General features: G+C 38.4%; 1 protein-coding gene and 1 non-coding gene across 6 annotated transcripts in view; one reads left to right on the forward strand and one right to left on the reverse strand.

Moving 5' to 3' along the window:
* The window catches only part of BICD1 (BICD cargo adaptor 1), a 172496-nt gene that overhangs the window by 26963 nt on the left and 118915 nt on the right, over positions 1–26618 (reverse strand). For 3 of the 5 annotated variants that reach the window (XM_045184062.2, XM_024575898.4, XM_024575899.4), the window contains exons 4-7: positions 23361–23786; positions 11653–12747; positions 7462–7613; positions 4957–5164 (exon numbers count right to left, since the gene is read on the reverse strand). In XM_045184062.2, coding sequence (XP_045039997.2) covers positions 4957–5164; positions 7462–7613; positions 11653–12747; positions 23361–23786 — 1881 coding nt within the window. Of the gene's footprint in view, positions 1–3687; positions 3882–4846; positions 5165–7461; positions 7614–11652; positions 12748–23360; positions 23787–26618 lie in introns of those variants that run through there. The other 2 variants (XM_024575900.3, XM_024575897.4) reach the window with 2 other exon arrangements.
* On the forward strand, positions 8977–9122 carry LOC112318695 (U4 spliceosomal RNA). Its single transcript, XR_002976227.2, has one exon. It is a non-coding gene; the product is annotated as a U4 spliceosomal RNA (small nuclear RNA).

Below are 26618 nucleotides of genomic sequence, written 5' to 3' on the forward strand. Positions count from 1 at the left end.
CAGGAAGCAAAACGTCCTGCCTGGAAAACACCATGCGACTAAGTTGCTTAGGCTATTACTGCACAAAGAGAGCTGAAACTTGCTTTTCACATTTGAGATTTCTTGTTCATCCTGTACAAACACCGCAGTAACATCTCTTTACTACGAATTACATAGATTCTTTTACATATTCTGGTAGATTGCTTTTAATTATTGATTAAGTGTAAGGTTGTATTATGATTATGTAGGCCTAGGTAGTTGAGGAATCAAGATAAAACGTTGGCTGCAAAATAATCAACGCTTTTACAAGGATGTACTATCTGCTGCCTGATTGCAAACTTGTTGATGACAACAGGGTCGCTTTTGATTCCCGTTCATGAAAGCTGGCAGGCACGTGCGGACAGACGTGGGGTGTGTATTATCAGGATAAGAATAAAGTCAGGAATAAGAAAGTCAACAAGCCACGCCCAGAAACAGAATTTCAAAGACTGAGGTAGGAGACACTGAGCCAACGCAAGAGGAAAGAGCCAGAACTTTCCCCTAAAAGGCTGCAAATTGATTAGTATAAAGTACTAATCAATTAGTGCAAAACATTCTACTAATTTGGAAAATCAGTGCCCCATTCTAGAGTTGATTCTCTAGAAATTGAGAAATTGGGCCTTGAAGAAGATGGGGTTTTCTACTGACCATCCCACAGACATAAAATCTATTTGAAAACATCTCCTCTATATGGTAAATAATATTTTATGCTCTGTACCCTAAAATTTTAAATGAAATTTATAGCTCTCTCGATTCCTCAACCAAAGGATCCAAACAAAATTAATTTCATTTTTATTGGTTTAATTATTTCAATGATCCTCCATAGAAAAATGACCCTTATATAATGCTTATTAGAATTAAAACTACCTAAAAAGATATATTTTAGAAAACAAAGCTTATCAAAAAAACATTCCAATAAATTAACAGAGAATTGTCTTTTTTCAAATGATGAAGACATGTTGGTATTAGCCATTAGCTTTTATAATAATCAATAAGTTACAAACTCATGAATAAAAAAACCCATAAAATTTATTACTTCCCAATGGGTTTAAGATATTTGGTGCATAAAACCTAGGATTGGTTATATATGGCATATTTTTCCTTTCTTAGGCTAAAATATTTTAAATAGTAAAAATGTCATAAATAATGTTTACTATGCCTTACCCAATATAGCTCACCTAAAAAAATAATATATAGTCAATAATGCAAATAATTGTAGAAGTTACAATTTGTTTGGTACAGATGGTTTCTTAGTTTCTATAGTAATTCATTTAACTGGAAACTTTCAGAAAATGCTGCTGGACTAAGCTAAGAATTTAATAAGGACTAATCTGGTTGATTCCATTATATATAACAAAATTCCTTGGGACATAGTAACAGCTTTACTTCCTCCCCTCTTTTATTATTTTAACTTCAAGTAAATGGTTAAAATTACAGTTAAAATTACAGTTTATGATGGCAATATATTGTTGTCATGAAAGTGGTTTTCTGGACCAGGGATGATTCTCAATTCCACATTTTTTGTATCTTTAATCTTGCACTACACAATAACTTAGAAGTCCAATGTCAATTCCTGGTTATTCAAAACTAAACAATGGAAGGCAACAAAATGGTCATTGCTCTCTGTTATCTAGCCTTAGAGTTGTGAGATGTGTAACACGTGCGCATAAAGTAGTGAACAGATTCAGAATGTGTGCAAATGAGAAAAATATTTTGTAGGGCTTTTAGTACATTGATATACCCTTTTTGACAGCAGTGTAAAAATGGAACAAAAACATAAAGATGCCCGTACTATTAACCAGTGATTTCACTCGAGAAAAAATCAAGTAGATGCGAAGCTGAATGCGTGGGGATTTTCTCAGCAGCACTCGATGATACAAAATAATGGAAAACTTCCTCAGTGGTTAACAAGAGAGGAAGTTGTGACCAATGTGATAACATCTGAAATAAAATTTATGATACAACCTTTAAAAATAAAAATAAGAGTAGGGAGCAACATGGAAAAGTTTATGAACATAATGTGAAAGGTTTTCATAAAGTAATGACAATAATGTAAAATATGTATTCATGAAGACAGTGATCAAATAGTCATATACAAAATTAAAATAGTTATTACTCATATTTACTATTAATTTTAACCACTGATATGATGTCTTTTAGATGAACATACTAGGGTTACTTATTAATTATATAATTTCTTTTTTAATAAATTCTAGTAGATAGTGCTACTTAAATCTACCTGGAACACTAAAGAGACTCATGGGGTTTTACTCAGGTTAGGCGACCTAATGAATCATTACCACTCTGGCAATTCACAGACACTTCAAGGTCCCCTTCCAGTGGGGTGTAAAACAGCAGCAAGTGAGCTGTGAAAATAGAAACACCTGCAGCGTTGCTGCTTTTCTTTTTTTTTTAAGGTGTACGTTTTTACTGTTAGGTTCTTCCAACTCATTGTCACTATTGATTTCCTCAGACATTCTTAGAATGTTGAACGTGTGCTATAAATTTCCACACATCTTTTAACCCCAATCAGCAGGCCAGTTCATGAATCAGATAAGGAAAGTATTGTATGACAGATCCAAAGGCTGAGGTTTCCAAAAAGGAATTAAGGTAAAATTGAAGTAAATTAGGTAGGGGGTAAAATCTAAGTAGATGAAAAAAAAAAATCTGTGGCAAACGTGAAAAGCTCCAAGGCTACAGGAGAGCCCAGAAGATACCAGAAACAGGTGCAGCAGGCTGTGTGTGAGTAACAGGGAGGGAGGGGGACTGTGGCCAATTGCAAAGCTTGTCCCATTTAAAGAGCAGCACCAGGACATAGATCTCACAGGTTGCTGACGTGCACGAACACAGACCTAGGGCTGCCAGGTACTCAGAATCATTCAAGGAGGCCAGAAATGTAGATGCCCGTGTGAAACCTCTGAGTTTGAAGTGTGGACAACTAACTTAATTAGTTTTAATTTTCCATTCCTGTGAGAGCCAAATAATCAATGCCCTTGGGTTTATTTGGTTTCACGGGCTCCTGTGTGCCCACTATGACCTCCAGTGAGCAGACAGGGACTTCTCCAAGGGATTTGCCAAGAAGTCGTATTTTCAACTGAGGGCCTTCATAAGAGAAAGAAAAAGAAAAATGCAAAAACAGTGAAGCTACAGAAAATTGTGAGCACACAGGTAAGCATCAGTCAGTAAGGGCTTACAAACTACAAGAACATTATAATAAGACCTGCATGCTCCTGAGGAGGAAAACCTTAGCGGATTTTACTTTTGTTTGTCTATAATGATTGAGGAAACATTCTGAGTCACTACAAAAGATTAGCCCCAAAGGCTTTTTATTAAAAATGATCAGAACGAAATGACAACATTTGGCCAGGATGGAATTGCTATGAGCTACCAAATTGCAAAAAGGATCCAGGTGTGTGTCCTGCGTTGTGCCTGCCCATCACTAGTGTCCCTTTACCTATCCCTGGAGACTCCTACGGAATGAGGGCCTGGCTGAGTACAGGAGGAAACAGGGGCCTAACGGTAAAGGTGTTTTCAGTTGAGCTGTAGGAATTTACCTGTCACCAAAGTTAGGCTCTGCGGAGGGGTGGGCAGGAGTGGTTGGGAGGAAGGGGAGAGCTGTCTATTCAACTAACCATTTGCGTCACATGCACCCAAGGAAAAAGTGTTTACCTGGTGGAGCCACGGTTAACCTTTTTTCCTTGCTGAGCCGGTGCCCTTGGATGAATTCACTCATGGAAGGGGGGCCCTTCAGAAGAAATGATTCTGTGGAGGTGGGATCAGGGGGAACTCTTAATAAACTCTGTAGGTAGGAGGCCCCTGAAGTCCTGGGACGGCTCTGATCACAAAGGGAAGGTGAAAATTGTCTTGCAGGAGATCCAAGAAAATACATATAGGAAACAAAAAAGTTTTACTTTAATTACCTTTCAAAGCCTCACCAGTGACAACATTATTTATATTGGCATTTAATTTTTTTTTAACATGTAAGTCAAGATTTTTGCTAACTGTTTAGTTTCCACACCAGGCTACTACCCCATTTGGAAACCGTACTGCATACTGAAAAAGAGATTTATTAGAGTTAGTTTGAACCACAAATAGAAAATTTTTATATTATTTGATTTTGTACAGAAATCTCCTAAAATAAAAATTTTGCCATTAACTGAAAATATAGGGTAATTCAACATCCAGGACCCTGGAAAAAGGTCAGAAAAATCAAGCCACTAAAAACCTTACAAGTGATTTCTTTGAGCAATATTCACATACCAAATGCAAATGCACAAAAACCTGCTTTTAAGAAAAAGATTGTACATATTCCATCCCATTTTACCTAAATATAGACAACTCCTTTAGTCAGTCCTCAGTTTTGGTTAACATAAGCAAAGTTCCCCTAAGAGAACAGAGACACGTCCTCGCCCCAGAAGAGAAGCTGCTGAAAGCACCATTCGCAGGGGTACAATGACTTTTTAAATGACCACCCATGTAAAACAAAGCTTCATTCTTAATGTCCACCTTTTACCTACCAATTTTTAGGCTGGAGGTAAGGGAGAGGTATATTTATGCATACAAGGAACAGCAAAAATGTTGACAGACACTTGAAAGTTATGGCTCGTTGAGAGGCGAGGCAGTAGGGACAGAAGGGAGGAAATAAACACCATTATCAAGAGGTTCTGATTGGAAAAAACCAACATGGCAAGGCCCATTTATAATACGCCCCCTCCCAGTTCTTCTCTTCCTTCCCTTCCTCCATCCTCCACAATCAGAACACATTAATGTTTGCAGTTAACTAACATCTGGCCACGGCACCAAACTGTGAAGATCGCTGCATGCATACCTTTTCCTCTGAGTGCCACTGCTGACCCGAATGTCGGGTGTCTGTGGGCCCTGCCTACGCAGGAGGTAAGTGTCTATGGTGGGCACGGTGACTGATGCCTCCCCACTTACTTTAGGGCTGCCGATCTTGCTCTTTCCAAATTTGCCTTTGCTGCGTCGGGACTGCTCATGGTCAAACTCTAAGTCCTCCAGCCGCTGGGTCAGGGCGAGTTTTTGCTGGATAGCCATTCGTAACAAAGTATTTAGAGTCTTCTTCTCATCCTCTGCGGCTGCTAACTGTCTCTGCATCTCATCCAACTGCGTGACATATTCATCACATCTGGAACCCAAACAGAAACGTGGTCAGGAAAGAATCTTGGCAAAACTGAATTTGGAATTTATATAGAAAATGATAGATTTTACTGGAAATTGGGTACTTAGAACATGGGTCTTCTTAGAGCAGAATTGAGGTACCCTACCACAGTAGAAAATTAGAAACAGTCAAGCAGGTGCAGTAATTGATCGCTCATCTGTACCATGGAGTACTACATATGGGGACACTCTTAACAGGTGACGTCTTAGACCTCAAGGACCGTGACCGTGGGGGCTGCCACGTGGTGGCCTAGGCAGTAAAGTCTCAGGGAGTGTTCACAGCATCCCAGATGTGTTCCAGTGGCTTTTAACGTGTACTTTGGAGGAATGTGACAGGCTACGTCTGTAGCATGCAAAAAAAAAATCCATGTTTATAAAGAAAGCATTTCCTTCTTCATCTACAGTTATAGGTTTTATTTTAATCGAGTACAGATAGCAGCTGCCACTGCTTTCAATGCGGCAGATTTGTCTGAATTAGAAGCCTGAGTAATTTCAGTGATTTCTCAACCAGATGATTATGCAATAGGTGTCAGAGAAAACCAAGATTTGCATCAGACTTGATACAGACATAGAAGACGGTCAGACATCTCTATGCAGGTTGGGTACTTGTGCTGCGGCAGGAAGACAAGGTCAGTGATCTGTTTTCCCCCATCAAAGGTAAAACCTGAGCACATATACAGTTGGAAAAAAGAATTATTCACATAATTAGAGTTGTTCTCAGTTTATTCACCCACTGAGATCATAACAAATATTCTTCATACACCAACAGATTATTAATGACTTGGTGGAGTTATCCAAAATATGTTGTACACACTTGGAAATCAGCACAAGCCTCGTGACGTTTTAAAGAAAAGAAAGACCTGGGAGTAAAAGAACTTGAGATCTGGGTGGGTCCCCGTTTTCTTTTACCTTGAATGTCAAGAAGCATAGTAGGGCTACCATAGGAAAATTCAGGGCTTAGTAAAATCCAATGTGAATTTCAGGATTTATTTTATTTTGGGCAGATAACAGTATTTTAAAAAATACTATGGAGTATGGCAATTACTATACCCCCCAAGATCCCCAAATTTCTGTGAAAATGCACTATTTGGGGGAAATAATTCTTACGTAAACCAGATTGAGACTTTAAATGTCCCTTTAAAAAATGTTTTGATTTCTTTTTCAAAGAGGCAATTTGTTTTCCTGATTCTATACACACAGTCCTGACTTCTTTCATCAATGGAGGGTATGTGCACCATCCTCATTCTGCATCCTGCCTCCTCCCTAGGTGCCAGGGATGATACATTCTACTCCCCAAAGTCTTAGCATGCTTGGAGACCCAGAAACCAGTTCCCTCAGATCCCCCACACCCCTGGGGGCCCTCGGGCACTCAACCTCCTCACTGAGTCAATCGCAAAGTATAACCTTGAGCCTTTCCCTCCTGACAACCAAAGAAAGCTGGACAGACTTCCGGCCTCCTCTGCAAGGACTTTGTTTTACACTTATACCAGCTACACGTACGTTATTTACTGAATCTGCAAGTAAGGTATAGTTATGCTTTGTGAACTGTGTACTGAGTCGGTATCATATAGAATACACAACTTTTTATTTTGGTAATAAATTGTGACAGCAAAAATGGTCACATATTGAAAATCTCAGGATTTTAAATGCCTTGAATCAATACTTTCTTAATAAGCATTTCAAGTTTAAAAACAAAATACAGTGGCACCTAGTAATGAAACTGGTGGGGGAGGGAGTAACTAACATGTATCTAATTAATTACTTGGACAATGTGAAAAATTTGGTGATATAATTACATTTTATGTTATATTTATATAAGTGTATTAAAGTCTAAGCAATTAGCTGATAAAAATCTTCATTTTGATGGTATCTAATACAACATTTATTAATGATAAGCACTTTTATGTACTTTGGTATAATCAATTTCAATTGTAATAATATTTAGCTACTGTAGCAAGTAGGGTTTTCCCCTTGTTGGAGGCTTTTTTTGTTGTTCTGATTCTTCTGGGTACATAAGCTCTATTGTGAATATAGAAAAAAATATTGTATTAATTTTAAAATACATCCATGTAAAGGAATGGCTGATCCAGTGCGCCCACTAGAGAGCTCTGGAAGACGGCACAAAAAGTCTTATTTTAGATTCGTCAGAATGGAATCTCTTCTATTTTCTTCACAACTTACACACTCAAGATGCATGAAGATACACATGAGTATTTTAGTCTTTTCCCAGGTGCCACACCTGCCCTTGGGAGATAAAATGATTACCTTGTTGCAAACATTGCTCTCAGGGATGAGAAAGTTGCCGCATCTTCTTTCAAAGCCTTCAGTTCATTTCTAAGTTTTGTCATCGTTTCAGTCACCATTGCTTTCTCATTTTCGTATTTGTTCTTGAGATTAGCTAGGGCCACCTCAGCTGTCTAAAGCAGAAAAATCACAATGGTTACGACTTTCATATCAGGAAAATCTATCACAGATTTCCTCATGCTGGGTCTATTTCTTTAATAAAGGGGAGTGAAATGGATTTGGATAAGTTTTATATAAACATAGGTATGTACTTTGGACAGAAGGCAGTTTTCCTTAACATCAAAACATGCTGTGAATCCGTACTGTGGGTAAATTGCCCGAGAAGCCAGCTACGAGCCAGGGACAGCATGAGAGGCTCAGGCAGTGGCAGTTCAGTAAACGGTTAATGCAGATTGTTGAGTGTTGGGTTTTCAGGCATGAATTCAGGGAGCCAACTGGAACTTTATACAAGAAGAATTTTATCAGGAAGTTAGGGGGAAAGCCCTGCTTCCTACTGAAATACAACAGAACTCATATATTCTTGTGTCGCCTGTGCTCTTCGGGGCTGAAGCAAACAGTAAAAGATGGAGGCCATCGCAACTTCGGACACGCGTCTATGACAAACTATTAATCCGTATTTTATGTTTAAGAAGATAATGGGGAAAAAACAATGATATTCTATATTTGTCCAGACAGCTTCTTCAAAACAGTGAGCCATAGTCAAATTTACCAATTTTTAATAATCTAATAATCAAGTCAAAATAATCAAATTTTAATAGTCCAATCTAATTCTTTACAAGTTCCAAAAAAACAAAAATTCCAAAATGTTGAATACATTGAAATAGGTGTTCAAATTTGGGATTTGGGCAAGCCTAAAGTTTTTGGGATAAAGAGTGTTCCAAACTGAGCACGAGGCTGACACACAGCAGGAAGTAAAACACGAGAACGTTGCCTGGAGCGTGGGTGAGATGAATGCACGGTCAGGGACTGCCTCTTTGATGCACAGCACAGGGAAAGCACATTGGAACCAAACCAGAAGCTCACAACTTTACCAACTGTTAACTACAGATTTCCAGGCTGTGTAAAAATATTCAATACTAATTTCTAAAAAGTCCCTCACTAATGAAAAATTCCATCATTAATAGGATTTCCCAGGAAGACTACATTGGTTTTTAACATTTCTTTTTGTGCTTAAAATGGACAGCTTCATTTTTTTTTATGCAACGTGCCAACTTCTATAGAGGTAAACAGATTCTTTTTAAACTAAAACAATGTTGGGGTGGGGTAGTTTGTTCATATTTTGATTTCAAAGCAGTTTCTTATTAATTATGATTGAATTTAAATTCAAATTAAAATGAGAAATTACTTTAAAAATCAATATGCCCTGCAGTGTTATAACTTAGTGGAATCTTTAGAAATATTATAAATTCAGAAAATTATCCAGAATGCTGAAGTTGGCTTGGAGAAAAATGCGGTTTTCAATTAAAAAAAAAAAAAAGCTTTGCACAGTGGCAGTATCGTAGCCAATGAGGTTTATCCGAGGCGTGATTATTGCTAATTGAAAACTTTTCTCAATTAAAAAAAAGTTAGACACAGTCATTTAGAACAAATGGTTAAGCTTAAGGTCTGAAAATACAGATGTAACACATTTGTAAGTACATGGAGCCACGTGGTCATTTAACTACGGGGAGGGGGTAAATGACAGAAAAACAAGTCTGAAACAAAAGTACAAAATTATCTGTTATATGTGAGAAATGCCCCCAAAAGACTCAGCTTTGTAGATTTGTTTGTCCACAAACTGTGCAAAGCTTTTTCAGAATTAAGTAATTCTAAGTGTCTGTAACCCCTTAGCATATTTCCTGGCATCTGCATTAGCCACATTCTTCAAATGTCCCCAGAGTTTGCTTTCTAGACCTTGTGTCCAGCAACAGGGACCTTCAAAACCGTTCCTTGAACATGTCTTTCTACTTTGGGCCTCTGCCGCCCATAGTTCTTTCTCTCTGGAATTATTTCCTCCTCTTCTAGAAAACAGCTCCTTATCCTTTAAAAACAGTCACAAGAATAATTCCTTCTGTTACTACTAGAAAAAACTGTTGGAAGTTTTTTCCAATTCCTCTCAAAGACATTATTTATTTCCTCCTCAATGTTCCCATAACTCAATTACATCATGTATAACATCAAACTGCGATTATCTGTTTCTGTTCTGACATCCCCACTGGTCCATGCATCCTCTTCTGGAGGGCAGGGACCACGGATTACTCTTCTTTGCATCTTTAGCATCCAGCACAGTTAGTACACAGATGGTACTTCATAAAACACTGTGCTTACAAAAACTCCTAGAGCATATTAAAAGATTCTATAGAGAGTGCAAAAACTATTTTAAAATAGAAAAATTTTTTCCAATACCACAGAATTCTCACCTTAGCCTTAATGTAAATTAACATTCCACCGTGTATAAATATAATGGGTATCCATCTGCAGACACCTGAAACTACTTATGGCGCATAAGCATCAAAACAATAGGCCCAACTTAATTAAAATGTAAACTAAATGCATGGCCAGAAATGTGTTTTCATCTAATTTGCTGAGCCCATAAGGAGATGACGCAAATGGTACCATAGCCAGGAATGCTTTGTTCTGCTAATTCCGACGGCACTGTTTATACCGTTCTAAAGTGCTTACATGTACTATTTTGTAAACAGTTATAGGCATTGCTGAACTTCTACTAGATTACTGGTCACTTATTTTTTCCATCCCGCTTACTGCCTGCCATGAAATACGTAACCAGTGAATGCTTGCTCACTAATTAGTCTCTCTCGGCTGATCGACCATGCTTAGTATCTAACTTCTGTGTCAGTTATGTGTCTGGACATTCTCGTCGATCTAGGTTTCTAGGTTATTAATATTCAACCTTCAGGAAGAAGTCAGAGAAGTTACCTGAATGGTTTGACCCAGAATGCCCAGGGTATTATGTCCTTGATAAAGGCTACGTCTTATCTAATATGGTATCGGTTATTTAGGACCATTCTAAACCACCGCGTCTTTGGATTGCGGCAGAATTAATGGTAACAAGTTCCTTCATTCTGACGTCCCACTGGAGTCAGATCTCTCCCAAATTCTGCATTTATCCTAATCTTTTCTATTTCTCCAAAGTGATGGCACAAAATAAGGTCCTCTTTCACCTGTAGATTTATCTAGAACATGTTGATAGTGTTTACAGTGCAGATGATATTATTGTTTGTGGTATAAACCTCCAAACTGTATAATGGATTTGGAGGAACTGAAGATAAAGATGCTAGAAAGCTGTATCATAGATGACAAAATAATACTGTGGTTTCCCCCCAAGAAAAGCAAAATAAAGAATTCTGAATCTGAAATTCACCCTCTTTTTCTAGCATTAGTCCTGCTTACATTTGCAAGAGGGTGTCTGATGCTTCGGTGCTTCTCTTTATCAACACCCTTTTGCAGCACCTTCTCAAATGTATCTTTTAAGGTTCATTTTCCAGAGAAATAAAGGTCATAAATATTTTCCTGTCTATATTTCCTAGCACTGCCACTCAGGTAAAGCTTGAGGAGAGAAAACAAATTCAGTCACCAAGACCTAGGAATTAGGTAGGGCCTTGTGGTAGCTTATTCCTGAAGGCAAGATCTATGGTTAGGAAAAATTTTCTACTGCTTAAGCTCTGACCCTGGGAAGTGAACATCCCAACTGAACCTAAATTTCAGATAGGTGGTCACTGGTAGAGCTAGTACACATTCTACCTCAATCTCTTCCTCTGTCTCTCTCTCTCTCTCTTTCCCTTGAGAACTCCCTTCTGTTTGCTCCTGCGGCCTGCCAGGGTATCTTTCTTACTGTATCTCCCTGGTATAAGCTGCCAAGCCAGACTACTCTGCCATCCCTCCATTTCCTGTTTTCACACACCACCTGAACTGCCTTTCTAGTCTCACCTCTACCTCCACCTACCAAAGCATAGTTACTCTACTATTTCATCCATTCATTGAATTAATAATAATTACTATATCCTGATCTGGTACCGGGACTTAAGTTCTTAGTCCTCCACTGACCAGGAATCTGAACTCTCATCCTGATTATAGCAGACACTCAAAAACATTAAGGAATAAATAAGTCAGGAAAGCGCCAGCTAGCATGCGTGGTCAGTAGAATTAGATCACCTGCTTGTTGGCCTTCAGCACTGCCCTCAGGGTGGCGATCTGCTCCCGTTTGGTGCTCAGCAGGGACTTGAGCTTGAGGAACTCTTCCATTAAGGCTTCCTTGTCTTTATCAATCATGGGGGTCAGCTCCCGTGCCGCTGCTCTTTGACGAGACAGTTGCAGGGACCGGTCCACCGCTTTCTGCAGATGCTTGATTTGGTCCCGGATAATGGCATTAAGGTTGTAGATGTTCATTGGCTCTTTGCGGATGTCACTGGTATCTAATACTGGCGATGATGGTGGGGCAGTAATAACAGGAGAGATGGTGGGGGTCTTGGTTGGACTTGGTTCTTTGCTGGCCTCTGTGTTTTCTTTTGTAACTGGTTCAGAGGAGGTCCTTGTTTCTACTGGGGATGACGCACCCCGCCTGGCTAGCCGTGGAGACAGAAGGCCCCTGGGATCATCGGGCCCTTTCAGGCTGCCACTCCGGGTGACTCTGCTCTGCCTATAGTAGTCCAGCATGACCCTGTTGGGGGTTTCATTATTACACAGACACACGTGGTGGTAAAGCTGGGCTAGCTCCTCACTGAATGTCACCAGCTCATCCTGGGCTGTATTAAGGGTATTGTGATTTTCATTGGCTATGCTGGTCATCTTTTGCAATTCCTTCTCCATATGGGCCATCTTCTCTCCACTCTCCTTGGTGGACTTCTCAAGGCTTGTCACCTGCTCATCATACATTTGGATCTTACTCTCATACTTGGTTTTCTCTTCAGTATAGTTTTCCACAGATTTATTGTATTTCTCCTTTAAGGCTTTAATTTCAGCTTTCAAATCAATCACCTCAGTTACTGCCACCCTGTATTTGCACTCAAGGATCTCTAAGCCATTGATGTCCACCTCATAGTCATGCGCCTCCTCCCCTGAGTCCCGGCCCTTCTCCCCATCTTGCTCAGGCTTGAGCTCCTTGCTGCTCTGTAGGCCCCTCATGGCATTCACGTGCTCTGTGAGCCGGTGCACCCGTTCGTGCTGCTCTGTCAGCGCCCCCTTGGTGTGTTCCAGCTGTGTCTGTGACTCCTGCAGATTGGCCAGGAGAATGGCCTTTTCCCGCTCTACCTGCAACGACAAAAGAAAGTCACTGAATGACTGGGATGCAATGCCACTGATGGACTGAATCCATTCACAGTCGGGCAAGTATACATGAAAAATAAATGCAAAAGAGCCACTGTCCCCATTATTTTAAATTCAATTGGAGTGTGTTTTCTTATCTCAGCAGTTCTGGTAAGTCAATCACTCTAAGTAAATCATTCTAAAAGAATTATGCTATGCATATTTACCCATCCAAATTCTCCTGCTCTATACACATCAATTCATAAAACTTGAATGTTATTCAAACAATCCTATTTTTATCTTTTAACACCTTACAGAAACTATAACATGGCTTAAAAGAGATAGTACTTGGCGTTGTCTTTATTCTGAGAGCCTTAGACTGTCTGTGCTCCTTAGTTCACATGGGATGAGTGGCTGCCCCAAGGTGCCTGTGAATCACCCTTTCCTTCCCAAAACTTAACCCAGAATCAGATTTAAAACCTGAGATTGTAACTTACTAAATGCTGCTGAGAGCCTTTAACATTTCCTTTAAAATAAGCACTGAATCCCAACAACAGACATATGCTAAGTTTGAGAGCTTTCAATATAAAAGCCAGAGAATACAGAGTTTTATGGCTAAAAAAACAATTTACACATTATTTACACATCACGCCTCCAAAAGAGAAGTTTCTAAAATTGCTAATTAATAATAATATGACAACTTTAGTATTATATATGTGGTAGGTATTATTGTATATTGAAAAGTATTTAGGTCGCAATATAAAAGTGTCTTATTAAATATAAGTATATAAGAACTTATAGTCTGAGAATTTTTAAAACCACTTTCTGTCCCTCCACATCGGTAGTCAGTATTATTAATTAAAATTTTTACATTGTATAATGTAAATGTTTTTCAATAAGCAAATATTTACATTCTAAAGTATTATATAATAAATTTACATGTTCAAGCATTATATAAGAGGTATCATATCCTTCTGCACTTGTTTTCTTGTTTCTGTCATGAGACCTCCTTTAAGGATACAGATGGATGTGAATGCCTTTACATCTAGAGAAAGTTATCAAATCACACTTCCAAACTTTCCTGGGTCATACATTATATCTTTCCAAACTCTTCTAAATTTCTAGGAGGCAAGTAAAGTTATTATTATAAATACATAATAAATATCAATTATTAAAATGTAATTAATATTTATTTTAACCAGCATATTACTTTAGAAGATATCTATTTATAATACAGCAGAGTAGTATTTTTATGATCCCTGTGGTATTTGATATCCTTCATATGATGGCCATGTGCAGACAGTCCTCACTTGGCAAGGTTCTAATACGCATGAATTTCATCAACCATGGTTTAGTTAAAACACAAAATGCAGTTTAGATTTCAAAGACCAATATATATTAACTGTAAGCAAATATAAAGTACTACTTTGCCACTTCAATCTATAAAATTACTACATAGTAACATCCTGGTCAGTGACCAATCACATGACTTCATACAAAGGCTTTCAGTGATTGGTCACTGTGTATCTTTTAATCAGTTCACTCACAGACAGCAAAGTCTGTAGTTGTCCTATCTTTTTGTCCCACAGTGATAAACCCACATGTTTTACAAAAAACAGATAATCCAAAGAGGGAATTGGGGAGGGAGGGAGGGAGGAAGGGCAGGAAGTTAGGAAGTTAGGAAGTTACGAAGTTAGGAAGGAAGGAAGGAAGGAAGGAGGGGGAGCAGAGGGGAGGGGAGGGGGGAAGGGAAGGGAGGAAGGGGAAAAAAGGGGGCAAAAAGAAACAGTGAAAATGTTGGAAGTGAAATTTGAATCAAACATAAATGGAGTTATAGAAGAAATAGCTGAATGTGGGAATGTGGACACTGCTGATATTTGAAGGATTTTAGACACACAGCCAAAGCAATTTGGCAAAGAACATATCAAAAATGAAAAAAGTAGTTTTTATAAAAAGGATGAAAATATCCTAAAGGAAGTGGCACCAGCATACTAAAGATATCTCAGATATTTTCAGGCATTGGAAGTACAAAGGATAAAATGTTGGAAGCTGATCTAAACGTAGATGGGAATATGACAATTTGTCAAGGCATAAAAAACATTCTTGCTCAGTATTATAAATTATAGCATGAGAAGCAAGTTAGTTCAAACTATTCTTAGCAAGGATTTTGGGGGGAGGGTTAAATTTTTATTTCAGAGGTAAGTTTTCTAATTTTTAGATTACAGTGTTCTCAGTAGTTTTACTATTTTTTTTATTTCTCTATACATTTATAACCAATGTTTCAATGTAATTTTCTTATTAATAAATTTGTTTTGCATAGTTTCAGCTTGCTTAATCATATTTATGTTTCCATAACAACATGCAAAGCAAGGATTGCCTGTATTGTGGTCAATGCAGACAACCAATTAGCAGGGTTCCAATATATTAGAACTTAAAATATAGTTTTGTTATTTTAAATTATTATTTATAGGCAGGCTCCTAAGTTGTAGCTTTGATTTTTATGACATAGTGTCTGTTCATGTCTATGACAGGAACATCATCCATAAGTTATGTATTATGGCTAGAGAACCAAAATATTTCAAAAGAATCGTGTTATAGTTAAAAACATAACAAGACAAAATTGAGGCTCCAGCATCAGAGAACTTGAGTCAAATCTTGGCACCAACATTTACTCCGCATGTGACTCTGGCCAAGCTTCAGTTTACTAATCTATAAAAGGAGCATAAAATGTCACGATATGACACTTTGATGATTAAGATAGTGAAGTTAATGCTCAAGGTATTCTGTTAGTTGTTGTTAACGTCTGGGGAACCAATTCCCCTGACCAAAACGATTCTATGTGGCAAATAATCAGTTTCCACATTTTGAAAATCTGTGTGCAGAAGCAACTCGTTCATTTCAGAGTTGGGGTATAGTTGAATACAAATCTACTTAATTGGGTTCCATTAGCTATAAAAGATTGTATCTCCACAGCTAAAGATGAATGGACTTATCCAGACTATTGGGCAATAATTTTAAGTGAAAAACCCAGGCATTATGTAAAATGGTATTAGATGAAAGGCCAAGTCCTTTGAATTTTTGATACAGGGGACAGAAAAATCTCCTCGATATTCTATTAGTGGTACTGTATACAATCTCAGTGTAAACGGGTTATTTCAGGAGTTTTTTCTTTTTCTTTTGAAAATTAAGTGAATTTGCTCTGAAAAATCTAAATATCATTCAATTAGTATACACGATTACAAAAGACGAAGCTGCTTCCAAAAAGCCCTTTAACAGGAAAAGCCTAGTTGAATAAAATAGGATAAAATAAAATAAAATAAAAATTGGACCAGAACAAAATGTACTGAATGTGTCTCAAGCTTGTTTTAGAAGCACGAGTGTTATAATGAATGACGTAATGCCTGTAGGAGAGTTCCAATCTATATTCTGACAATTCCGATTTAACATAAACATTTCTAAGCCTAAAAGGGTAAGTCTATCAGTTCCTTCACAACGGCACCTCCAGAAAACATCAAACAGAACACCATCTCTTTTGTGTGCCTGTATGCTCCACGTACAGGGCTAATTTCCACAATTAATACATTTCTGGTGAAATTACTTGTATATGCAATGGTATCCACATTTTTTACACACACACACATTCATTTTTCCACACAATTAAGATTGGTCTGACCAAAAAAAAAAAGGGGGGGGATAATTCTATAAAACTCCAGCATTATATTTTCTCTCAGCTACTGAGGTACTTAGAGTATCTTAATTGTATTTGGATTTGAGAGAGCAGTGCTTAAACTCTTATAGGTACGCTGTGCTTTGAATTAATAAATGCCAAGCACTTTAAAAATTAAAATTACTAAACATTTTAACTGTGCTATTTTAATCTCCATTTGTGAACTTATCCAAGAGAGACTTGCTGAGTTAATTATAATCTTCCATAGTGACTAAGAATAGTTGCCTTATTTCTCTTTCTAAAATCTTTCTCTTCTATCTGGAACTGAGGATTTTAGTTTTCACTGTAAGACTGGTCATTTGGCCGGGAAATCTGAATGCTGAATTTGTAAATGGTTTAGCCAGTGTAAGTATACAACAGACATCAACTACTATTGTCATTGTTTTTATGTCCCATGCAAATTACATTTAATTTCACTGAATGTTTATTACCTTTTAATAAACACATTTACACATATCGAGAACTCATAGATTTTTTTGTGAAGGAACAACAACCACAAAAAGATATCTAGAATTTGCACATTCATAATTGGAACTTCTATAGGAAAAACAATCAAAGCTATTTTATAGCTATTGATTTCCATAAAGACTTTATCCTGGTCATGTGACTCTCCATTTGACACTTGAATGATTGGTATGATTCTAGTAATGGTATGCCTAGTATCAATATACATAAAGAGAACTTAGAAATAAATAATGTATCATCCTCTGCTTGAAGTGAAGCATCTCTGGCAATGCATCCCTGTGCTCTGACAAAAGAGAACTGTGAAAAAAGCTTAACGTGGGACTAAGAAACACTAGCTGAGAGAATCCAGCAGCTGTGAAAGAAGGGAACATATTCTGGAGAGTGTGGTGAAAGAAAAACTCCTTTTTTCCCTTTTTCTCATGCACATGCACACATGCGAAGGGACCCTTTGACCTTATTCTAAGGCCAGTATTACTGACAGCAACACCAGATAAAGACATAACAAGGGAAGAAAACTAAAGACCATTATCTCTTATAAATATAGACGCAAAAATCCTCAACAAAATGATAGCAAACTGAATCCACCAACATATAAGAATTTCACAACCAAGTGGGATTTATCTTAGAAATGCAACATCCAAAAATCAATATAATACACTATACTAGTAGAACACAGGACAAAAACCACGTGATCATCTCAATATATGCAGAAGCATTTGACAAAATTCAGTACCTCTTCATGAGGAACATAGTCAATAAATGTAGAAATATAATGGAATGTCCTCAATCTGATACAAAACACCCACAGATAACACACCTAGTGGTGAATCCTTTCCTCCTCCTAAAATCAAGAGCAAGACAAAGAATAATGCTTCTGCTACTTTCATTCAGCATTACACTGAACTAACTAGACTACAACCACAAGGCAAATAATAACAAGTGCTGGCGAGGGTGTGGAGAAGTCGAAACCTTCACACGCTGCCGGCGGAGATGTAAAAAGGTGCAGCTGCCGTGGAAACCAGTCTGGTAGATCCGCAGAGGATGGAACACTGAGCTACCATAGAGCCTAGCAATTCCACTCCTGGTATATGTTCAAGAGAATTAAAACACATGTGCACAAGAAAACTTGCACATGAATGTTCACGGCAGAATTATTCATGATAGCCAATACATGGGAAAAACTCAACGCCCACCACGGATAAATGAATAAGTAAAACGTGCTCTATCTGTGCAATGGAACGTTATTGGCAATAAAAAGGAATGAAGTGCTAATAGAGGCTACGACATGGATGAACCTTAAACAGGTTATGCGAACTGAAAAAAGCCACACACAAAAGATCACGTATTATATAATTCCATTTAAAATGTCCAGCATATACAAATCTATTTTTTAAAAAAAGACACAAGTCAATTAGTGGTTGCTTAGGGCTGGAGGGTTCTGGGACGTAAGGAGTGGCTGCCAATGGGCACGCATTTCTTTGGGGGTGATAAAAACTTCCCAGAACGGACCGCGCTGATGGTTGCAGGACTCTGAATGTGCTGGAAACCGCTGGAGTCTGCCCTCTAAACAGGTGGGCTGATTGTTCTATGAACTTTATCTCCATAAAGTTCTTCTTAGGAAAACCCACACCGACCCTTCCCCTGGTTGTTATGTTTGCAGACACTCTTTTTATGTTTGGTGATACACAGTAGAGAAGTAAGGCTTCTGAGAAGCATGTCTGGTTATAAAGCTCTAAATGTAATCTTAAACTATAAAGTCTGTAATATTTTAACTACTTATCAACTTTGTACTTGGAAACTGTATTTATCACTTTAAGTTTTAAAAGCAAGTAACTGACCAATCCTGTTTTCATTCATTTTACCCCAGAAATATTTTGAGTCTTTGTTAAGCAGAGATGACATTTGATTTATCTGATTCTCTGTGTAGTGAGTCCACTTAAATTAGGGTTTTTTTACTGTCAGTAGATGATAAAACATTTGTGCCTCAGTTTCCCTATCTATAAACTGGGGATCATAGTACTATCTACCCCATAAGGTTGCTGTAAGCATCAGCCAATTAGTCAAATATGAATAAATTGCCTTGAACTCTTACAGATCATATAGCAAACTATTTACCATCATTATATAAAAAATTAAAATTGCCTTTAACAGAGCAGATCTAAACACAATATCAATATTTCTTCCACATCCAGGATACAATAAAAATATTAATTTCATCTTTACAGAAACATTACTGTTTTCTCACATTACATGTGAAATTAAATAACTAGTGTGATACTGGAAAAATAAATTCAAAGTTTTCTCCTGATGTTTGACTCTCCAAAGTCTGACTCTCTCTGATGTGAAGTTAAACAGAGGCTATTTATTAAAGGTTAAAAATTTCGGCAGAAGCATAGAGACTCCTTTAAACAGATTAGATAATTTAGTTTTTCCAGACAGAATCTACTTCTTTCCATTCTAATGAAACTAATTAAGTTACTTGACTGTTACTGGAAAATGTCAATTATAATATATTAGAAATAACTGAGACTTGAGGGCACCAAAAACCCAAAATACTTTGTCCCAAAATACCCTCAAAAATGTCTCTTAGTGAATAAACAATGATACTAATTGAGCTGTTTGCTATCAAGGTGTATTGTCAAGTTGAGACTCTTAGATGAATAAAATGTTTTCTTGGGATACTGGATAAAAAAGGTGAGGGATTAAGAAGTACAAACGGGTAGTTACAATAATCACAGGGATGTAAGTACAGCACAGGGAATACAGTCAACACTACTGTAATGACTGTGTGTGGAGCCAGGTGGGTACTGGATACACAGAAGGGAACACTGTAAAGTATGTGACTGTCTAACCACTGTGTTGTGCCCATGATCTAATACAAAATGACACTGAATGCAATCTGTAATTCAAAAATAAAATGTAAAGTTCTTTTCAAAAAATATTTTCTTATTATATTTTTAAATTCATATGTATTTGTTACACGAAAGTTAGCATAGCTAAGTTTAAAATATTCCTGTAGTTTATTGCATACCCTAAGAAGAAATATAGTTCATTAAAATACCCTGATTTGCTTTGAGAAAAATAGCACCCCCAAATATAGATATAGGCTTACCACCCCTTGCCTTTTCCTATAATTTCTAGGCTTTATATATGGGCAGTTTATATAAAGTGGAAGTGGTAACCTTCTTGACACCTCAAAAACTGATGGGTGGTTCCAGTACAATAACTTATACAATTTTGCAACTCATACCTAGCTTCATATTCACCATCCCATTTAGTCGTTCGCAACAACTCCACAAAGGAGGGGCTGGGCTGCTCGCCAGGCTTCAGTGTCATTATCTGCAGCTTGTGCACCACACAATGCCAGGGCGCACTGTTTATAAAAAAGCATCCAGTCCTAGATTTTTATATTACTCCCATTTCCCAGCAGATGGCAGTATAGTATCTGGAGGAAGGGGCCCTGTCCGCAGCCGCGGTCCCCCACCCCCAGTTCCAACAAAGGCTTCATAGAGACGTGACCAGGGCTAATTTATCACCTTTCCCTTCGTGAATGCGTCTCAGAGAAGTAAAGCAACTTGCGACATTACGATCCCCAAGAAACACAGATTTTTCTTCCCCATTTCAGAACCAGATTAAGTAAATACCCATGGATAGGAAAACATAATTTACGTGCACAGATGAAATCTTGTAAGACAAAAGCCAGGCTTTGGTCTGGGTATGCTGTTTTCAAAGGGTTCCTTTAATCCTAAGGAAGAAAATCTTAAAAGCTGCATATTCCTGGGTAAGGTGTCGAGTCCCTGCCTGTGCCCCTCGACACCTTCACAAACGTCAACATTCACTAAGCGCAGGTGCTCAGCGTGAAGGCACGCAGCTCTTCCTCGGTGCAGGGCTTTGGACCCTGGCCACAAGAAATCCTAAGAGCAAAGAGGACTATGAAAATACAAACTCTCACAAAGTATGCTAACGTTATAAGCTTGAGCTATACAAAGCTGAGGGCTGCCTCATAGCACAGCAATTGCTATACCAATAGCAGCCACAATCTCCAAATCCTTTACATGAAAGTTCTATCATACCTCACTTGGTGGCAACACTCAGACAGCCCTAGGGCCCCTGAGCAGCAAAGCGGTGCCTGACTGATGGGAGGCCTCTCAGGATCCTCATTTTTTTCCCTCAGCGTGAATACTCACATGTTTCACTGCAGAAATATTCCTATGATTTAATCCTCCAGTGCTGCAGCTGACCCCACTGATGTGGGGGAAACAGAGTCTGTCACCCTAAAATAAACCTTTTTTGGATACTGATTATTTTAAGCTGGTTGTTTTTAAGAAACAAAAGACTCAGAAGAGCCTTTTACCTCCCCCTTACCTGCCTAAAGGAATCCAGAAAGGGCGCTATCACCTTGGCTTTAATATGAACTCAATGTGGCAGACAGGGAGGAACCAAGCAAAGCCTGTTTGGTAGATGACCCTCTTTGGCCCATCAAGAATTTGTTTAGTGCCCTGGTGTGGCTCAGTGAATTGAGTGCCAGCCTGTAAACCAAAGGGTTACCGGTTCGATTCCCAATCAGGGCAATCGCCTGGGTTGGCGGGCCAGGTCCACAGTGTGGGGCACCCAAGGGGCAACCACACATTGATGTTTCTCTCCCTCTCTTTCTCCCTCCCTTCCCCCTCTCTAAAAATAAATAAATAAAATCTTAAAAAAAAAAAGAATTTGTTTACCAACTGCTCACTCTTTCTCATTTGCCCGTGAACTGCCTACCTTCCCTTTGACCTCCCAGACCTCTGCCTTCCCCTCCTTAGCCCAGAATGACATGTAAGCCTCAACTGCCACATTTGTCCTCAAGTCCCGTGTTCTTATGGAAGCCCCATATGTACATATGCAATAAGCTTGGTTATTTTCTCCTATCAATCTCTCTCATGTCAATTTAATTCTCAGACCAGTCAGAAAAACTGAGGGAAAAGCAGGGAAATTTCCCCCTCCTCTACAGTATCAACCTACTTATATTAGTGTAAACTGAGCAAAAAGACATAGGAAAGCATTACCTACCCAGAACTGGACTTTGCAGTCAGGTGAAAGTCCATATGAAATTCATTTTCTTCTGGCAGCCATGCCTTCTTATCTTGACTCAAATTCGTCATTGTGAACACAAATTCTCTTTTAGCAGCCCCAAGCACTGAGCAAGTCAAGTGCAGGATATGTTGACTCTTGATGTAATATTAAAAATAAGCCTTATAATCCAGGGGTGTCAGACTCATTTTCACTGGGGGCCACATCAGCCTCGTGGTTGCTTTCAAAGGGCGGAATGTAATGTTAGGACGGTATGAATGTAACTACTCCTTAACGAGAGGCAAGGAGCTCGGGGCTGCCACAGGGTAGAAACAAGGTGCCGGGCCAGATAAAACAGGGTGGAGGGCTGGATTCGGCCTGCGGGCCTTGTGTTTGCCACCTGCGTAATGAACTAACTTTACTTTTTCTCTAGCCTCCTATTTATTTCTGCTAATTTCATTTTTTATTCATCCTTTCTGCAGCGGTAGAAAATTGTAAGTGGTGTTTGCTATAAAAATAAATGATTTACCAGAGTCTTAGCAGCCTGTCATTATCTCCTCTATGCAAAGAACCGTGGAGGGATAACAGACTGGAGATTAAGCCTCAAATTCAATCACCCAACAATCTCGCCGAACCGGTTTCGTGGCTGAGTAGATTTGTGGGGAGCCCAACAATCTGTAGTTCTAGGAAGCCCCCAGGTGATGGTGAGGGTGGTGATGTTCCTCAGACAAGATTGCCATTAGCACTGGGTTAAGGTACCACAGAGAGGGAAGACTCAAAGCTACGCAGCCATTTTACAATGAGAGAAGCTTAAACATGGGATTCTACACAAGACATTTGACTTGAAGTTGCTAAAATTTAAAGCCCAGCTTACAGTATGTTGGAATCAGAACTCTTTGGTTTCATATGTATACCTGTTGTGTATAAATCTGTATTTTTAAACACATGGCATCCTGGCTACTTAGCATATCGAAAGTCCTTTGTATCTTTTAAAGCTTAAAGTATTGCTGTGAAGTGTAACCTCTATTCTTAAAGCTATATATACAGTTGCTTGTGATGGAAAAGTTCATTTCTGTCATTTTCCTTGTATATAAAGTTTTTTAATTCTTCTGTTAGACATGCATCAAGATGCCTGCTCTCTCTCTCTGCCTTCCAATTGCCATCTAATTTGTGGCTCTAAAAGATAAATTTCTTAAAGCAATGAAAATGAGATTTCTCAACACCTCTTCTGGTGTGTCTTTCTAAAATACTGCACTTTCAAAGTTGCTAAAGAAGCAATATTTTTAAAAATAATCTGGAGCTAAAATGTAAGAAGAAATCCCACAACATGCTATGCAACCTGTAAGGAATTAGCCCTAACAGCCCTAAACGAAGTTCTTACCTGCATAAGCTGCTGCTTCAATTTCTGTATTTCTGAAATGTTCAGCTCACTGAATAAGTCAGAAACCGGATGTAGAGATTCTCCTTTCCTTAAAGTGGGAGTCCGATAGTCTCCATTCAGTTTCACAAGGGGCGCATGGATATGCCCATTCATTTTGTCATCATTGTTTGGTTCGCTTCCATCCTCGGCAAACTTGAGTCCATCCACCGAGATGCTGATATGGTTATCATTGAGGCTGATGTACTGGGAGAGCTCCTTCCGTAGGTTGTTCTTCTGTTCCCTTTCGTTTTTCAAGGTCTCTAGGGCTTCTTCCAGTTGGTGCTCAGCGATCTCCTTCAGCCGGATGGCATCTTCCAGCTGGCTGTTCAGCAGCACTGTCTCCTCCTCAAATCGCTTAATCTCGTGCTTTAAGCCTTCGTATTCAACCTGAATCAGATAGGATAGAGAAGATTCAGAAAACTAAAATTTGGGCCTTACAAAACTGCCTTTAGGACCTAATCATTAAAAAAATCCAACCATTAGTCTACAAAATAAAAAGCACATAGTATATACACCCTTACAGTAACACAGGGTGGTTTTTTTAGAAATTCTATATAAATAGAAATTCAATTCTTAGCAGAGATGAAAATGTGTTTGATTTCTTTTTTGGGGTGCAATGGTCAAAAGGGGGCACTGTTGACCTAATAAAATGGATGTTTTTTCTTTAGTAATTTTTTATCAGACTATTCACATTTTATCATTATTAATAATTTATTTTATTTAATTATTAATGAGGTAATTTTATACCCTGAGATAAATTAAAAGATCACAGTAAGAAAATGATCTTAGTAAATATGTTTAACAGTAGGACAAAGAAGCAAAAATATGTTTAAAAATAAAACAAGGAAGAAAAAATTTACGTGCTTAAGGACAGAATGTGGAATAACAATACCAATTATGCAATAACAAGTATGCAGGGCCCAGCACAAATAGCACCCCTCTGTTATCACATAAAAATCCTTTATTGCAAAATCATAAGCATGTCATTCTCTAACAAGACAATATCATACTCAAGCACATCACATGACGTTTTAGGTGAAGTGTTCAAATTGCTGTCCATCTCGTGTGGGACATTCCCATACCCCACCCACCACACGCAATGGCGTCACTTCTGCAGGACCCTGTGTATGTTCTATTGTTATCAGTGTAATATGCTTTTGAATGATATCAAATAAGAGCCAGCACAAACACCCTCTTGGTTATGAAAGCCCATGGGCAAAAGAGAGGTTTCTACTCTAAACCAATATGCCTTCCTTCGGGCCTTTTCCACAGTACACATCACGGGCCACTTTTCAGTAAATATTTTTTATCTCCACAACTATATTGTAGTCTCCTTAAAAAGAGGAAATACTTTTCATGCACCTAGGTGTTCTTCCTAGTGCTTTAGTGTTTCTTCATAGGGTTTCAACAGAATCCTGCTCTGCTGAATAAGCTATTGCGAATATATAAATAAAGTATAAAAAATAATATAATAAAGTCATGATATGAGATACTAATATTAACTGTGTTTAGTTTTAAATTTAGTGTTTATATTAAATATGTATTTTTTTAAGTTTGTAAACTAAAAGAAATCATAGACTATTATCATTTTCATGTATTTCTAGTTCTCCCCCAGCCCCACCATCCTTCTTCACTTAATCTCAATGCAATGGTTTGTCTTGTAAGAGTTAGGATAACAGTTTTTTATATGGTTTTAGTTAGGATGTAGGTTTGGCTGATGTAACAGAAACCTAAATAACAGCAACTTAGTTGAAACAGAAGTTTGTTTCTCTATCATGTAATAATATGGAGGTGGTCAGTCAAGGATTAGTAGAAATCTCTGCTCCATGAGGTCATCCAGGAACCATGTTCCTTCTGTCTTATTGCACTGTCTCCTATTTTGGTCCACATGGTCTCAGGTGGCTTGCCATCTTGACCATGTTCCAATCAGTGGAACAAGAGAAGGGGCACACCTTCTCCCTTTAAGGACATGTCTCAAATGTTGCCCATACCACTTCTCATATCTCATTGGCCAGTACTAGCCACATGACATTTGGTGGCAAGGGAGGTGAAGAACATAGTCCTTACTCTGGGTAGGTTTGTGCCCAGTTAAAAACTGGATACAACACTGGGAGAAGGAGGCAGTAGATACTGATGGACAACCAACACTTACTGCTGTGTGGGGTCAACAGGAATTTCACAGGTCCATAATAAAAATCATTCAAGAGTCAAATCGTGGAAATTGCTTGGGATAACGGAATCTTGTATCATGGTTCTTCCAGGCCTGCTTCATCCTGACCTTCCCTTTTTCTTTCCCTGGACGACTCAGGGCACCTGCTTGCAAACCTTTGCCAGTATTTCAACCAACCCTCTGAATGCCCCCAGATTGTGCAACAGTTTACATTTGCAGACATTAATTTAGTTTGCACCGTAGACATTTTATTTTGTAAACCCTGGTAAACTGCTGGCCTAGACCAGGGGTTTTCAGACATTACTGTGACTTCTGGACCAAATCCAGCCCTCTGTGTGTTTTTGTAAATAAAGTTTTACTGAAACACAATCACACTGTTTTGTTTACATAATATCTATGGCTGCTTTTCAGAATATGGCCTGCAAAACCTAACACTTTTACTATCTGGACTTTTAAAAAAAGTCTGTTGACCCCTGGGCTAGACTTGACATTAATTTAGTGTGCTTTGTACTTTTTTAATTCTGTGATTCTTAGCCAATTGATGATAGACTCCCTATAAGACCCCATCTCTTTCTAATTTAGGCAGCTTCACCCTCTCTACTCTCTGGTTCAAGTTCCTAATATTCGCCCAGATGTTCTGTCTTTCTCAGCTTAGGCAAAGGCTGACACCTGGAAAATGAATTCATCCTTCAAGATCCAAGTCAAGAATCTAATCCTAGCTGTGAAGTCTTTGCTGACCCTTTCAGGCCAACAGATGCCTCCTTAATGGTGCCATCCTGGTAAGGGTGATCGGAGCCCCAGCACACCGGATGGACTGAGAAACAGTGAAAAGACACTTAAAAATTGGCATTTGATATTTCTAAAACAGCATCAAAGTAGTCACCATGAGAAAAAAAAATGAGCACTTTGTTGGGAATCTTTGCAGCAACTTCACAGTTCAGTAGCTTTTGGATTCTTGACTACATGAGGGTTGGGAAAAGGTTCCATAGTCTTTCCAGAGTCAGGAGCTTGACTGATCTTAGTATGACCCTGTTTTGCAAACCTAACAA

Source organism: Desmodus rotundus, chromosome 3 (assembly GCF_022682495.2).
Source record: "Desmodus rotundus isolate HL8 chromosome 3, HLdesRot8A.1, whole genome shotgun sequence".
Taxonomy (NCBI): domain Eukaryota; kingdom Metazoa; phylum Chordata; class Mammalia; order Chiroptera; family Phyllostomidae; genus Desmodus; species Desmodus rotundus.